Source organism: Lepisosteus oculatus, chromosome 9 (genome assembly GCF_040954835.1).
Source record: "Lepisosteus oculatus isolate fLepOcu1 chromosome 9, fLepOcu1.hap2, whole genome shotgun sequence".
NCBI classification, from domain to species: domain Eukaryota; kingdom Metazoa; phylum Chordata; class Actinopteri; order Semionotiformes; family Lepisosteidae; genus Lepisosteus; species Lepisosteus oculatus.
Window position 1 is genome coordinate 37,835,248 of NC_090704.1, and position 14,861 is coordinate 37,850,108.

General features: G+C 33.7%; 1 protein-coding gene across 5 annotated transcripts in view; it reads right to left on the reverse strand.

Annotated features, from left to right (window-relative positions):
* The window catches only part of shisa6 (shisa family member 6), a 120,224-nt gene that overhangs the window by 10,482 nt on the left and 94,881 nt on the right, over positions 1 to 14,861 (reverse strand). For 4 of the 5 annotated variants that reach the window (XM_015356712.2, XM_015356711.2, XM_069194498.1 and 1 more), the window contains 2 exons: positions 6,575 to 6,637; positions 598 to 750 (listed from right to left, as the gene is read on the reverse strand). In XM_015356712.2, coding sequence (XP_015212198.1) covers positions 598 to 750; positions 6,575 to 6,637 — 216 coding nt within the window. The remainder of the gene's footprint in view (positions 1 to 597; positions 751 to 6,574; positions 6,638 to 14,861) is intronic. The other variant, XM_015356709.2, reaches the window with a different exon arrangement.

A 14,861-nucleotide genomic window follows, 5' to 3' on the forward strand; every position in this document is an offset into this window, starting at 1 on the left:
ATTATTATTATTTCTGTAAATGCAGATGTAGCTATCACTGCTGTGCCACTTTTTATGTAATCCACAGTGATATCTTCTAAACACAAGGAAAAAATGTGCCTTTAAGTTAAATTTTCTCTGATCACCATCTCAAAATTAGTTGCTTGAATTTTCAATTGGAGACATTTCTGGAGTGTAAAGATGTATTTTTTGATATGATCTAAATGGTATGAGCCATGGAAGTTCTCAAATTGAATGCTAACTAAAATCAGTCGAGGGGGTAGTTCTATGTGCTTAATGTGTTAATTTTAATTCTAGAGACATATTTATCATCATTATCACAATATGTTATTGTCACCATTATTTATGATCTATTTTCATATAATAATTATAAAACCATTTTTTAATCACCAGCACGCTGATCCACCCCGTCTACTTTGAGACAGCAGTTCAGGTGACATTTTAATATCCCTCTGAAATATGGGGATATTATTGCATTGATGTGTACCTCTGCTAAGATAACACACAATGCATTCAGGGAAAAACCTTTGCTCTTTGTGCTGGTCGTCCAGACAGTAGTTAACAAATGCGTGGTAAATGTAATGAAGTTACACCTACTTAATCTCTTGAGAGAAGAGTATTTACTTAAATCAGATTTAACCGCTGATTCATAGGATGGTGGTAAATGGGAGAGGCTCTGGAAGGATCTGGAGAAAGACAAGTCATAGGGCTCCGTAGCCGAGGTAAGAATGCTGTTCATCCGAGGCTTTTCTGTGGGAAAACAGAAGAATTTGCCTTTATACACTATGTTGAAAATCACTTCACACAGTAGAAGTTTTAATGCTGAAAAAATCAAATGCTCAAGTAATAACAGATTTCAAAACAACACATATTTGGAACACAGGCTAGAACTAATTTTGTAAGATGAGATGTTTTCATTGTTAGCATTGTTGCCTCAAAGCAATAGGGCCCTGGATTCATTTCTTGGGGTGCTATCTATGTGAACTTTATGTCTTCTCCCTGTTTTTGTGTGGGTTTCTTCTAGGGGCACAGGTCTCCTTTCACAATCCAAAGACATACTGGTAAGTTAATGGGCTTCTGAGAATATCTACCTTTGTGTGGGAGTGTGCATGTCTGTGTTTGTGTCTGTGTCCACACTCTGATGGACTGGCATCCCATCCAGGGTGTATCCTGCTTTGCACCTGTTGCATGCTGGGATAGGCTCTGGCTCCCCCACAACCCTGTATTGGATAAAATGGATGGATGGAGATGTTCTCTTTGGCATAAAACTGAAAGCTGATACCATCCTCATGTGTTTTGTTTTGTAATTGTGTCATTTTTTTAAACAATGTCTGGGTTAATATGCAAAAATAATTATTGCTTTAATCTGTTCACATGAAGTTGTCTTAGAAGACAAACTGGGCCCATTGAAATGCAGAAGAAATACATTGCTTGCATAAGAATATATCTACATATATAATATATATATAATATATATTACAATATAAAAATGGGTCATAGATGGGGGACTGTAATGTTTTATGGTAAGGTCAATAAATATATTAAGCATTTACAAAATATGGCTGTATTAAAATGTTAAGTACAGCATATCGTGACCATGTAGGATTTTTACTCAGTGAATGTGTTCTCCCTGATTTACCCCAAATGTTGTCAAAAAGCTTTATAAATGTTCTATTTATGGTCAATTAAATTTAAAGTAAATTAAATATAGTAAAGTTTTGTGGAATGTTAATAAAACATACATATACGTACTATTTATCTCATCACCACTGAACATCTACAGATGCAGAAACCCTATTAAACCTTCACTTATCTAGTTTTATCTCAGCATGGGATGAGTCATACAGTATGTATAGGAACAAGTAATAGGTTTATTCCATGCTGAAAAAAAGAAGCATGTTCACACACCTGAAGAAGGCTCCACTGCCGAAACGTTGTGTTCTCTTTCTTCTTTTTTTCAGCATGGAATAAACCTATTACTTGTTCCTTTGCAGCCTACGCATGCTGACACAGCTACCCACCTGAACTAATACAGTATGTATGCTGCATGAAATATCAATAGCATAAGTCTTCATGTACTACATCAGTAGTTATAAACCAGGGGTTCCAAAAGAAAAAAAAATAAATTATAGCATGTGTAAAATCTGTGTAAATCTGTGTCAGAGGTGGATTTTTACCTGAAGTGTAGGAGCGTTAGTAATAATAACTAAAGATCTCTGTTTTGTTGTGTATATGTTGGGGATCATTAAAGAGGAAGATTTCTTGAACTCCAGTGAAAAAAGGTTGAGAAATTTTAATCTATACAGTGGGTGTTTATATAAGCCATGAGAGTAAGACTTATAATCAAAGGTCATAACTCATCATAACTTATAATCTTTATGAATGGCATGAAATGTACATAATGACTCTCAAAACTCATATGTGAGATCAAGTTAAAATTCAAGTTTATAATTCTGCACGAATAGTGATTATGGTTCTATAAAATCTACAGGACTTTATTTTGCAAAAAAGCTAATTTGGTTAGCCTGTACTAGAATCTCTGCAACTAGCACAGATGATATTTATATAAATATTTGTAGTTCAGAATTAAGCTTCTGGTAGAAATTGTTAATGTGGATATAAAGCCACCAAAATAAATGTAATATACTGTAAATAAACACACTTAAAATGGTATAGTATTATACAGTATACCATTGCAGAACTGACGTATCAAATTCACATTGGCAGCCGCAAGAGCACCAAAAGTACGTTTATTTGGAATCCTCAAGTCTGCCATGTATCACCATGGATTTAATTTTAAATCACACCTGAAAAATGTTTCTAACCTTTTTAATATTTACTGTAGGGAGGGCTACTCATTTCAAAGATTTATACAAAAATACAGCAATAGTTGTAATATCTTTGAAGCTGAAGACTCACAAACCCCAAGTGTGTCTCTTGTTGTTGCTGCCATAAAAAATGATCAAATGTTTGTTTTTTTGCTAATAATTTAAGTATGACACCCCTTTTTATATACAGTATGTAATATTTCACTAGTCTTCTTCTTGCATTGTAAATTGTACATTCCATTGTCTCAACACTATCGAGAGAAACTGGAGTTTCTAAACTTCTAATAAACCCTGCCAGTGTTTATTTCTTTTTGATTTGCCATGACATATTTAATTAGAATCAGGAAAATTCTTGACAAAAACCAGCAATGGTACGAGGCACCGTGTCATTGTTTTTCAGATTCAGATTTGTTTTGAGATATGCAGTTGTCATGGAAGAGAATGACTTGAGGAGAAAGAACTGGGCTGCTGTATGGAGCTCTGATCCTGTGCAGACCTCAATGGTATTTTAAAAATAGGGTAGGTAGCAGGGAGGAAAGGCAGAATGCCAAATTGGAAATATAACACTGGAAGCATTAAGTGAAAAAGAATAAGATATGGTCTGACGCTGTTTCTCTCTGCCTGATGCATTAGGTTATGCAGAGAAAGACTTTCCTCACTTCAGCTGAGAGCTGCTTATCAATATTTGTTTTGTGTAATCTTCAAAAACCCCTGAGAGAGAAAATAAAGAACAGCCTGACTTTCATAAACTATTGTATATCATTCTGTGAAATGCAAGTGTTGCATTACTTACCATAACTTACCATTCAATTTTTCGATTAATCTTAAATTAAAAAAAGCATAACCAATTGAATATATGCCTTATGCTTTGACATTGCCTTACATAAGGAATGTAAGACATAGAAAGATTAAAATCTAAAATCATGACCACATCAATCATGTTTTTATGTTAATTATGCAGCCTGCCTTTTAAATTAGCATATTGGTTAGTGAATATTCACTTGATACCTTACTGGATATTAAATTATGTCAGACAATGACTAATTCTATTGTTAGATATTAAAATAAAATAAACCTGCATGAATTAAGCAATCCAAAAGCAAAACATTGCCTTCAGAAGAAATGGAGAAAGAATACCCATCAGATGTATTCTAATTCATTTTTAAATGAATGAAATCAATTTACTGCTATTGTAATACGGTGTGAAATTTAAGAATAGATTTGCTACATGCTATGGTAAAATGCGAAACCTACAGCCTTTTGCCTTTTTGAAACCACCAGCAAAGCAGTGATCTCTGCTTCTTACTTTACACTGCTGGGTCACCTTCAAAGCAGGTTTTATTGCTATTTTGTTAATGCAGTGCTTCAAAAGTGCTGTGTTTCAGGTCTTGGAATCAGACATGAAAGAGCTAACTACTAAGGCCTTCAACTTTCAGTACTATAATTGAATTAGTTCGTGATTCTAGGATCTGACATACTAATATGAAGATACTTAAGACTCTTTAACAGACTAAAGGAGTTTTTTTTCCAGTTTTTTATATTTCATTAGAATATACCCCTATGTGTATAAAGTTTAATTACCAAACCTTCATTTATTTTGGTTCTTAATTTTGCCGCAGATTGTTAGAGATTTTGTACGTTCTTAAGAGCTGTGGATTCAAGCATCTCCTAGCAACCCCAAAGCAAAAAGGTTTTTACATCAAAATCACACACAAGATTACGTAGTGAAAATTATATACAGTAGCATCTTTTCATTCCCTCAATTAGTGTAGTGTAGTGTACCTAACTAAATGTAGGAAAAGTTGGAGAGAACCTTGTGATAGGTGACTCATGTTCTCTCTGTTAGCTTAATGCTACAGAACCTCCAACCCAATAAGCCACTAGGCTCAAGTGCAGACATTTCATTTTACCATGGCTAGAGAATTTTCAACAGGATTCTTTCAACTGATTTACTAAAAGTGCTCTTGGTTGAAAACAAATTGCTTTTCACATTGATTCCCAGAAAACAGACTACTTAGTCTGTTGTCATGACCTTTGACCCCAGATATTGTACCATCAGTTAAGAAACACTTAATAAAACAAAAGAGGTGGAAATGTGGAAATGTACAATTGTCCTGATCTTCAAATTAAGCTACTATTTTTATTTGTTTAAAAGATAAACACCAGGTTTTATCTTTGTTGCGGTAATATGTTATTGACACATCTCTGTTTTCTTGACAAAAAGGCATTAAAGTTTTAAAAATGTAGAAAGTTTTAAAATGTTTAAGTGCCATGTAAAAATATTAGAAATAATTTAGCAATCACTTTATACAGTAAACAATATACAGTTGGACACTTGAGTGCATCAAGCATTAAAAAAATAAAAGGTGTTTTGTAATCCTGTATATGTTGTTAGTATTACTAACCTAAAATGTATCATGTAACAATACATTTATTTTCATTTTTTCATGCTGACAAAGATGTGCTCTCTAAAACAAGAAAGAAAGGTCTACTAAAGCAGAAATGGATACAGATGTGACTGTGTAATATTTTTTTCTGATTGAAATGTATGCATTCTCTTGTGGTAGTAAGAGAGTAAACCATCGAAACCGAACCAAAGTTTTTACATTGAATGATAATGTGGTGCTGATATGAATGGTTTGTCATACTAACATGACCTCTTTTTCATTCAAGTGTGAATACAGTAAGCAATGTGTATTATTAATTATTTGTTTGATGCTCTACATGATGCTTGATGCTTTACTTGATGCTTTTGTTTGATTCTTTATGTGAAGCTATCTCACATAAATACTTCACACAATCTACAGTACCCTGCCTGGATTTTGCGCCTACAGTACTTATCCACTACTACACACTGTTGTCTGTATTTTCATTCTTTTGAGAATGTTTTACGCTTGTCTATGTATCATTTAAACATTATTTATGTATACCATTATTTCATGTTAAAAATGTATGTGTAATGTGTGCTGTAAGATCAAGCACAGGTCTAATAATGCTACTTTAAACTTACTTTAATATGTGACAAGTCAATCATTTTATGTTTTGTAATATTATTATTAAGAAATATATTAATTAAAATATTTCAAATATAATCATGGAATACTTGTCAACAAGAAGAGTTAGCTCTTAACTTTCTCAAATAAGTAATTTGTCTTTGTACAATTTACATCCATTTTTCACTTTCTGTGAAAAATTAACAACCATTAAATGTGAAAGTGATACCAATCCCCATTCTAAAAACACTTTCTATGTTCTTTTACCTATTGACTTTGGAAACAGGTTTTCTAAAAAAAATGAATCCTTGCATATATGTTTATATAGTGTTCTGTATTGCTTTTGAAAGGTAGAGAAAAGTTATGACAAAGTATGAAACCATGCAACATATTGCAAATATCACAAAAGTGAAATACAGTATAGCTAAAATAGGTCCAATGGTTAAAATGTTTAACATATTTTTACAATATTTTCTTACTATTATTTCCTGAAAATTGAAAACTAAAATTGAAGTAAAAGTTTCATAAGTATACATGTTATATTTCTTACATTAAAACTAAGAGAAAATTCTGAAAGTAATGAAAATAGTTTATTTTCCAAATTCTTATATTTGGAAAGTGTTAAGACACTTTTTTCTTACCAAACACATTTTGTCAAGTCAAATACAATTTTAATGATGCTGTGTTTTACACATAATACCTTTACTACAGTATAATCTTTTACCTCTATTATTGTCAGCTTTATCTCCTTACCATTTTTAGGTGTCTGGGTTGGGCTGGTAAGCCCCAGATGGTTATAGTTGTGTTGGTGATTACCTGTAAGAAAAGCAGACAAAGTGACATTATTGGACAATGTAAAATGACAGTAGTAATAACTCTTATTAAGGAGTGGAGTTTCTATCTTCTATTTCGTTTTTTTTCTGTACAAGCATATTTTTATCTTCTTGTATACAGCATTTCTATTTTTCACCACATTTTAAAACCTATAGACAATGGTGGGCTAATTCTGTCCTAACATTGTACAGCAGCTCGAAGACCAACTTAAGAAAGTGTCTGATGACAAATATCATGACTTTCTAGAACAGGGGTCCAGATGATACTAGTGCAGCCTCCTTACATTTTCATAAGGTGGGGATTTGTCCTGGCAGCCAAGAACTCATCACCGTCTCCTTGCTACCCTTTTCACAAAATATACACTGGGAAAAGTTTGTTTCACACAACTGCTGTTTTTACTCACTTGTAGATGTCTAAGATCTTGGCACGTTTGCTTTTTCTTTTTGGCAACTTGATGCACTTCTTTAGTTACGTTACAGTACAAGATATTATGATCAGTCCTTTGGGGTTTGAAAGTATTCCAAAAATGAAGAAGGATACCCCTGTTTTAGAGAGATGACATTGGGTTTGCATAGAGTATTCACACCCTTAGCAAGTGTGAATGCAGCACAAAGTCAAAGAAATCAATTACTAAATAGGGAAAAAAAACATCAAAACTGTTACAGACAAAAAGGACGGCACTTGTTAATTTAAAACCATACATGAATATGTGGAACTGGGTGGAAAATAATGTATATACAACACTACAACAGCATAAACATTATTCACAGCTTCTTTTGGAATGTATGAGTCTGTCTTAAATGAACACTAAGATACATTATTTAAAGCAGGAGTAGGATCATCTGCTTCACGCTGTTTTTTGACAAACATTTAATTATGATCCCAAAACAATAGTGCTATGAAATGCCCCATAACATAAGATCCAGGTTTATTTTTCATTGTAAGCATTGGCTTTATTGTAACCTAGCAATTAATCCAATACCTTAAAAAAGTTGAACATGTCTGAATGTTTTCAGGTCTGTAACCAAAATTATATAAAGGGAACCTGAATAAACACATTTGTTTTTACTTATTTCATTTATTTAATGAACTAAGTTATTCAACACCAACTGGCACTGTGTGAAATTGTGTATTTCTGTAATTGCCCCCTTAGTTAAATCAACCCAAGGGATAATTTAGAGTCAGCTGATTGAATACAGCCAGGCTTGATTACAGCCAGCCCTGCTCAATATAAACCTCACTTATTTTGACCCTTACCATCAGAGTCAAGTTGCCAGCACAATGATTCAACAAGCACATTATGGCACAATCAAAGGAAATTTATGAAGAGATAAGAAAAAAGTTGTTGATATCTATCAGTCTGGAAAGGATTACAAAAGCCATTTCTAAGGCCCTGGGACTCCACCAAACCACAGTTAGAGCTTTCCAAATGGAGAACACTGGAACAGTAGTGAATCTTCCCAAAATGTATCCCAATGGTGCAGCGTAAAAATCATCCAGGAAGTCACAAAGGATCCTAAAATAACATCCAAAGAACTACAGGCATCAGAAAGAGACTAGGCTAAAATGGGCTTCGTGGTAGAGTAGCAAGGCAGAAACCACTGCTAACCAAGAAGAACTTAAATGCTTGTCTCTTCCCAAGAAGTACCTGGATGATTCCCAAGCCTTTTGGGAGAATGTTCTATGGATAGATTAATCAAAAGTTTAACTTTTTGGACGACATGGGTCCCATTATGTCTGGCATAAAGCAAACACAGTAAAAACATCATACCAACAGTCAAACATGGTGGTGGTAGTGTAATGGAGTGGGGATGCTTTGCTGCCTCAGGACCTGGATGACTTGCCATAATTGAAGAAACCATGAATTCTGCTCTGTATTAGAAAATTCTTAAGGAGAATGTCAGGTCATCCGTCCATGAGCTGAAGCTGAAGTGTAGACAAGACAATGATCCAAAACACAAAAACAAGTCCACATCAGAATGGCTGAAAAGAAGCAAAATTAAAGTTTTGGAGTGGCCTAGTCATAGCCCAAACCTAAACCCAATAGAAACACTGTGGCAGGACCTGAAACGAGCAGTTCATGCTCAAAGACCTACAAATGTTTCTGAATTAAAACAATTCTGTGAGGAAGAGTGTGCTAAAATTCCTCCACAATGATGTGAAAGAACTACAGGAAACGTTTGGTTGCAGTCATTGCAGGTAAAGGTGTGCAACCAGTTATTAATTACTTTTTCAAACAGGGAATATGGGTGTTGGATAATTTTGTTTACTAAATAAATGAAATAATAATAATAAAACAGTGTTATTTGTTCACTCAGGTTCCCTTTATCTAATACTAGATTTTGTCTAAAGATCTGAAAACATCCAGTGACAAATATGCAATAGAGGAAATCAAAGAAAAAATACTTTTTCACGGCACTGTTTCAATCTAGTGAGTTTAATTAATCAAATCATCTTGCATCTAAAATGCAAATCCCAGCTCTAAATCCCCTTAAATTACATCATTAAGTATTGATACCAAAGCTCAGACAGTACGACCCTGTTTTATTAGTTCATTGCATTTCTAAAAGCACATTACATCCCAGCTATTCTGAGCCAACCCAGAATCCATTTAAAAAAATTATGATAAATTAAGTAGAGTGCTGTAGTGCGTTAATTTGGACTCTGTAGTTGAGGTGTTTAAAAATGCATTGAGTTCACTGGTTTCACATCAATTTTGATCAGTCATTTATCCCTGAGGTGTGAGAGCCTTTAGCCACAAGACAGTGTTTACAGTGACTCAAGCAAGGTGGACTTGGTCCTTTTTTATTTTTCATAGAGTAATGCAGGATTCAGACTCCTAAAAGTGCAGATGCTATACTTCAAGAATATTACAAATCTTTAATTTTACAAAAGTGGGGAGATATTGGTATACCTAAATTCTTTAAATATATATCCAGATATATACAGTATATTGTGGACATTCTCATTTACCTTTAATGAAACTGTCTGTTTATTGACCACATTGCTGTCATGTGCATTCTTAACCTCTCTGCAAGCTTGCAGATGTGTTCTACTGAGAAGAGGTTAAAAAATTAAAGATAATTAAGAGCTGCGAAGATACTCATACAAGGTTTAAATAACCCAACATGAGACAAATCTTGATTTATTCTTGATTATTTGAATAGCTCAGACATTCTGACCAAATGCTATTAAGAAAATATTTTATTTCTATGTAGGCAGAGTAAAACTCAAAAGAAGCACTGCCTAGAACTATTATGATATATTTATAACTCTGAATCACAGTTTTTCATGACTTAATCTTGTAATTTCAAAATGCACTATACTAAGACATTTAACACCAAATGACCATAATTTCATAAAGGTCACGTAAATTTATTGTGAAAATCGTAAACTCTGTATTTCAGTAAGCACCATTGCCCAGTTTGTTTCATCTAGGGACCAATTAGTGCCATTGAAAAAGCTTAGGTTACATGAACTCAATTAAAGTGTTTTTTGCAGAGTACATCTATATGCAATATATACATTTTATGATATTTGACGCTGCTGGGCTGGATTATTAAATTGTTGTCATTCATCTCAGGCTTTGTAGGATTCAATTGGAGAGTGATTGTTAAGATGGGGGAGGACAGGAAAAAATCAGACATGTCAAACAATTGTCTCTCTCTGCTCTCTCAGGAGATGTGAAAGAAATGCAGCAGAGACAAGAAAAGTGTTAGCTCCTTGTCAAACTCGCTGCTGAAAAGAAATCTTTACAGTATGTCTGGTCTAATGCTCTAACAAGCTTCAGCCACATGAATAGCCTCATAACAAACTTCAGAAAACCCACAAAGGAAATTACAGTGCTCAAAGAGTTCAGTGCTATTGCCTTGCAGAGAAACTCAATTTTGTCTCAGACATTTTGTTTTATCTCTTTTACTGAATACATTTACATTGAAACAACTATATTTTTTCCCATTGTATGTCACAAATAATTTTTTTAGAATGTTGCTTTCAGACACATTCTTTTATACCCATATAGCGTACTTTAAGGTACAATATGAGACTCAACAGTGATGTCATAATAAGGAAGAGCTTCCTAAGAGCTACAAAGAAGATACTCAGTGGAATTAAGTTTCAATAGGTGATGAATTATTTTACCTCACTCATATTAATGTTTGCCACTGTATACCATTTATAGTGTAAGCTTCACAGAAACTACTGTTCATTAATATAATATTTGACTTTGAATCTAAAGTTTTTTATCTCAAGTTTTTTCAAACAGGACCTCAGTTATCCCCAGCCCATTTCTGCTGAACACTTATCTCTGTATATGCCTTTGTAAGCAATCACTACCAGACATATAGCTGATCTTTTAAAGCAGCAAAGTCCAGTTGTAAAAGACCATATATCCAACAATCAAAACATACACCTGTATGTAAAATCTCTAATATCTCAAATCTCCAATTATAATATTACAATAAATCCCACACTCTGTCCACTCTACTCACTCACGCTGTGGTGTTAGCATCCTGTTAGTCTATCTCAGAGGTGTGTCATAAGGTCCTGAGCCAAAATGGCAGCCATGATTTTTTCACACCAAAATGAAGCAAGTCTAAAGAAAACTACTGCAGTTCAAGTAAGATTTTTTCGTTCTAAGATATTTCTGTTTAAAATTCTCTTTACTTAGATATTAACATACTGTACTCTAACTCATAGCATAATACAGTTGCTAACACACATTTCTATTATGAGACCAAGTCTCGCTGAGAAACTCTGAAAACAAATTAAACCATTTATTTTTTCCTGCTACAGGTTTTACACAGAAAGTTGGATCCCCTTCACAAAAACAGGTAAGCTACATTTCATTTTGTCTTTTGTATCCAGTCTATTTGGATAGTACAGTGTCTGTAAGCCAGTATAATTATTTAATGTGAGGGATGGAGAAAGAGGGAGTAGGGGTCTTCTATTCACAGAATCTCAACAAAATAAAGCTTAATGCAATTTCTAGGTATATTTTAAAGTGTAATTGCAACCCAAAGCTACTTTGTTTGAGCGTAAGTTCGATGTAACAACTAACAAGATTCTTGCTTGTATATTTATATGGCTTTAGTAGGATCTTGAAAATTAAGTTAAGAAGAAAATAAAAATGTAAAATCAAAGAAAACAAGCAAAATGTGATGGTTATAAGATTTGTACTTCATTTCTTACTCCAGATTCCATATTAACGCCCAGCTACACAAAGCTTTATTTATGTTTGTTTACCAGCCTCTCCATTTTGTATTGTCAATAAATCATGGGAATGACACATATGATTATGCATTATAATAGACAGATGGTATTGCAATGATTCAATACTGTGACATTTATGTACCTATTTTGAAAAGTGACATTTTTGCAAGAGCCACAGTTTAACAACAGAAATAAACCTTAAATAAGAAAAAGATAAAAAAGTGGAAGTAAAAAGACATGGACTATCAGTGCTGTCAATCTAATACAGCAGACCCTGGATATATTACTGTTTTTGGTGATTGGATGAGTTACCAAGTAGGCAGCTGAGAGACTAGATAAAGATGACTGACAGCAATTGAAATCCAAAAAGTGAAAGTCCTATGAAACCCTTCTGAAAATAATTAGGAGCTAAGACTTGCAGTCCTTTTATGTATGATAAACACAAACTGGAAAGTGTCAGTTTTGAATTCCCTTTAAAAACGTAAACAAGGTCACCACTGAACATTTGCATGAACAGCTGTGTAGCCTACAGTAATCTGTTACCTTACGTCACCCACAGGAGTCATGAGAATCTGAATTAGTCGTGATGCACAAATGGTCTCTTAGATTTTCCAACAGGCAAGAAAAGTAGCAATATCAGAGGGTAATAAAACAAAGTGCATTAAAAATCTGTCAGACAGAAAATAATCACACATACAGTACACAAAAGCAGAAGTTTTTCTGGTCAGGCTTTTTCAGGTGCTCAGGGGCTTCTAAGCCATTAGGACTATAGGGAGTTTAGGGGATTCTGAATTGAAGTACAGTACATCGCCAAGTCTTAGATGTTTCAAATTAATGCTTATAAGGTTGTGTAAAAGCAGTAAAGCATATTTGTGCCTGAAATAGGACTGCTTTCAATCAATATGAATGTGGAAGTATATACAGTACCCTGATGTCAAACAGAAAAGATTCTGATAACAACATAAGGCACATATAAGGATATGGTTTCATGTATGACTTCTTATTAAATAAAATACCACAAAAGACAAATGCGTTGTCAAAATCTACTGCTAATCTTTTTTATGGTTCAGCCTTATAATTCTACATAGCATTTGCATTATATGGGTTTTCAAAAACAAAACAAATCAGGATGGTTAACCCAAGACAACCCTGTAATTCTGGCTGACATTAAAGTACTAGGAAAGATACATCATTCTAAGACCTGCATTTATAGATAATTAGAAAACTGAAGAGGTGGCAACTTAGCATGGCACTGTAAAATAAACATGTTTTGGATTTATAAATATAGGCATGAAGAACAGCTATGAAAATGTTTATGCAAACAAAAAGCTGATTGCATTCTGTGGGTGTTTGTGAACAAATCATTGAAACACCTACAGGGTGTTGCACTAGATACAAAGTTTTGAAAAGAGTAATAGACAAAGCAATAATCAGGAAACCTAGGGCTATTCAAAATGTAGACCTTTGATTAGACAATACTTATGTCAATGGCAGAAATGAAAACACTAGCTAGTAGTATACAATAATGATAAACATCTATGAAGTGAAGTGTGGGTTTCATGTGCCTTACTGCATCTCAATGTTTTATGAGGGAAGCGCTTGTTCTGCATTGTTAGGCCTATTAGCATTGTCCACTACCACTCTATTATTAATATCTGATCAATCTCAAATAACAGAAAAGTTAAATCATAACCGTAAAAAAAAAAAAAATTACAAGTATTGTTAAGTACAGGCTGTATAGTAAGTGATTCTTATCAAAGCTGCCTCTTTTCAAACAGACCTTAATTCAGGCATATAAAAAAAATGGAAATTAAAGTTACTATCATTTGAAATGTAAATTATCATATTAACTCTGCCATGGGGTTTTCAGCAGTACAAGGGAATTCCCATTTCCTTTGTAAAATAAATACCAAAGATTGCTTATAATATGCTGACAAAGCACTTTCTATTAGAATTAGCATTATGTGCCTAAAATAATCCAACAACTCATATTTATTCATATGGATTTGTATTTTTTAAATCTGGGTCAGTATACTGTGTAGGCTACCCAAACACTCCAACCAAATCTCACTCTACAAAAATCTAAGAAATGTCATATGAAAGAATAAGCTATCAGATGCAATGCTACAACCAGGGTCTGGTCTAGTCTTCTGTAGATTGCTTCATACATCTCCACCAAAGCTAAGCCTTCATTTAAATAAGCGTCTAAAAAATAAACAAAAACATACTTAAAAAAATGAAAATCCAGCTTGCACAGGTCCTAAAACAGATAAGTAATTCTTCTGCTCTTTGCACATTTTGCGACAGATCTTTGTTGATGCACATATTGACCCATGAGAGAATGTATATCATTTCAATTGTGACTGTTTAGAGCACGTTAAAAAATGAGATAAGTCAGTCAGGATTTAAGGAAATGGAATTCAGGGATAAGAACTAAAATCTACGAAGGTTCATAACAAAGGATCTCTACCGCATTGACAAATGTTTTCTGATGGATTTTTCTATTGCTAGTGTGACCTCCAGGAAGGTCAGCTCATTCCTCAGATGGCTCATTGAACAATGCAATGAACTATGACCTACAACCTGCTGCCAGGATGATTTGATGTTCATTGGAAAGCAAGAAACACAAGCACAAAGTGCAATTCTTAAGTGCCTGAAGGTTTTCCTATTTGTTAAAGTGCATCTTATATCCAAAAAGTTATATCTTCCAAAACGTAAACATAATCATGCAGTCCAAACAATAATAGACACTAAACTAGGTAGTGTGTTTAGACTGTGTAGGCAAGAAGACTGAACTCGTGATCATACATTAGAGGGTGTGTGATATATTTCTTCAGTACTTCCACAATTTTTAATACTTTTATGGATTCAACTCAATAATTTTCATAACAGTTATGATTAACTTATTTAGTGACTTGAAAAATATTCAGACTCTTCCTAGGTGTCCCATTTTGTGAAATTACAAACTGATGGATACATTTTTTTAAAAAACTTA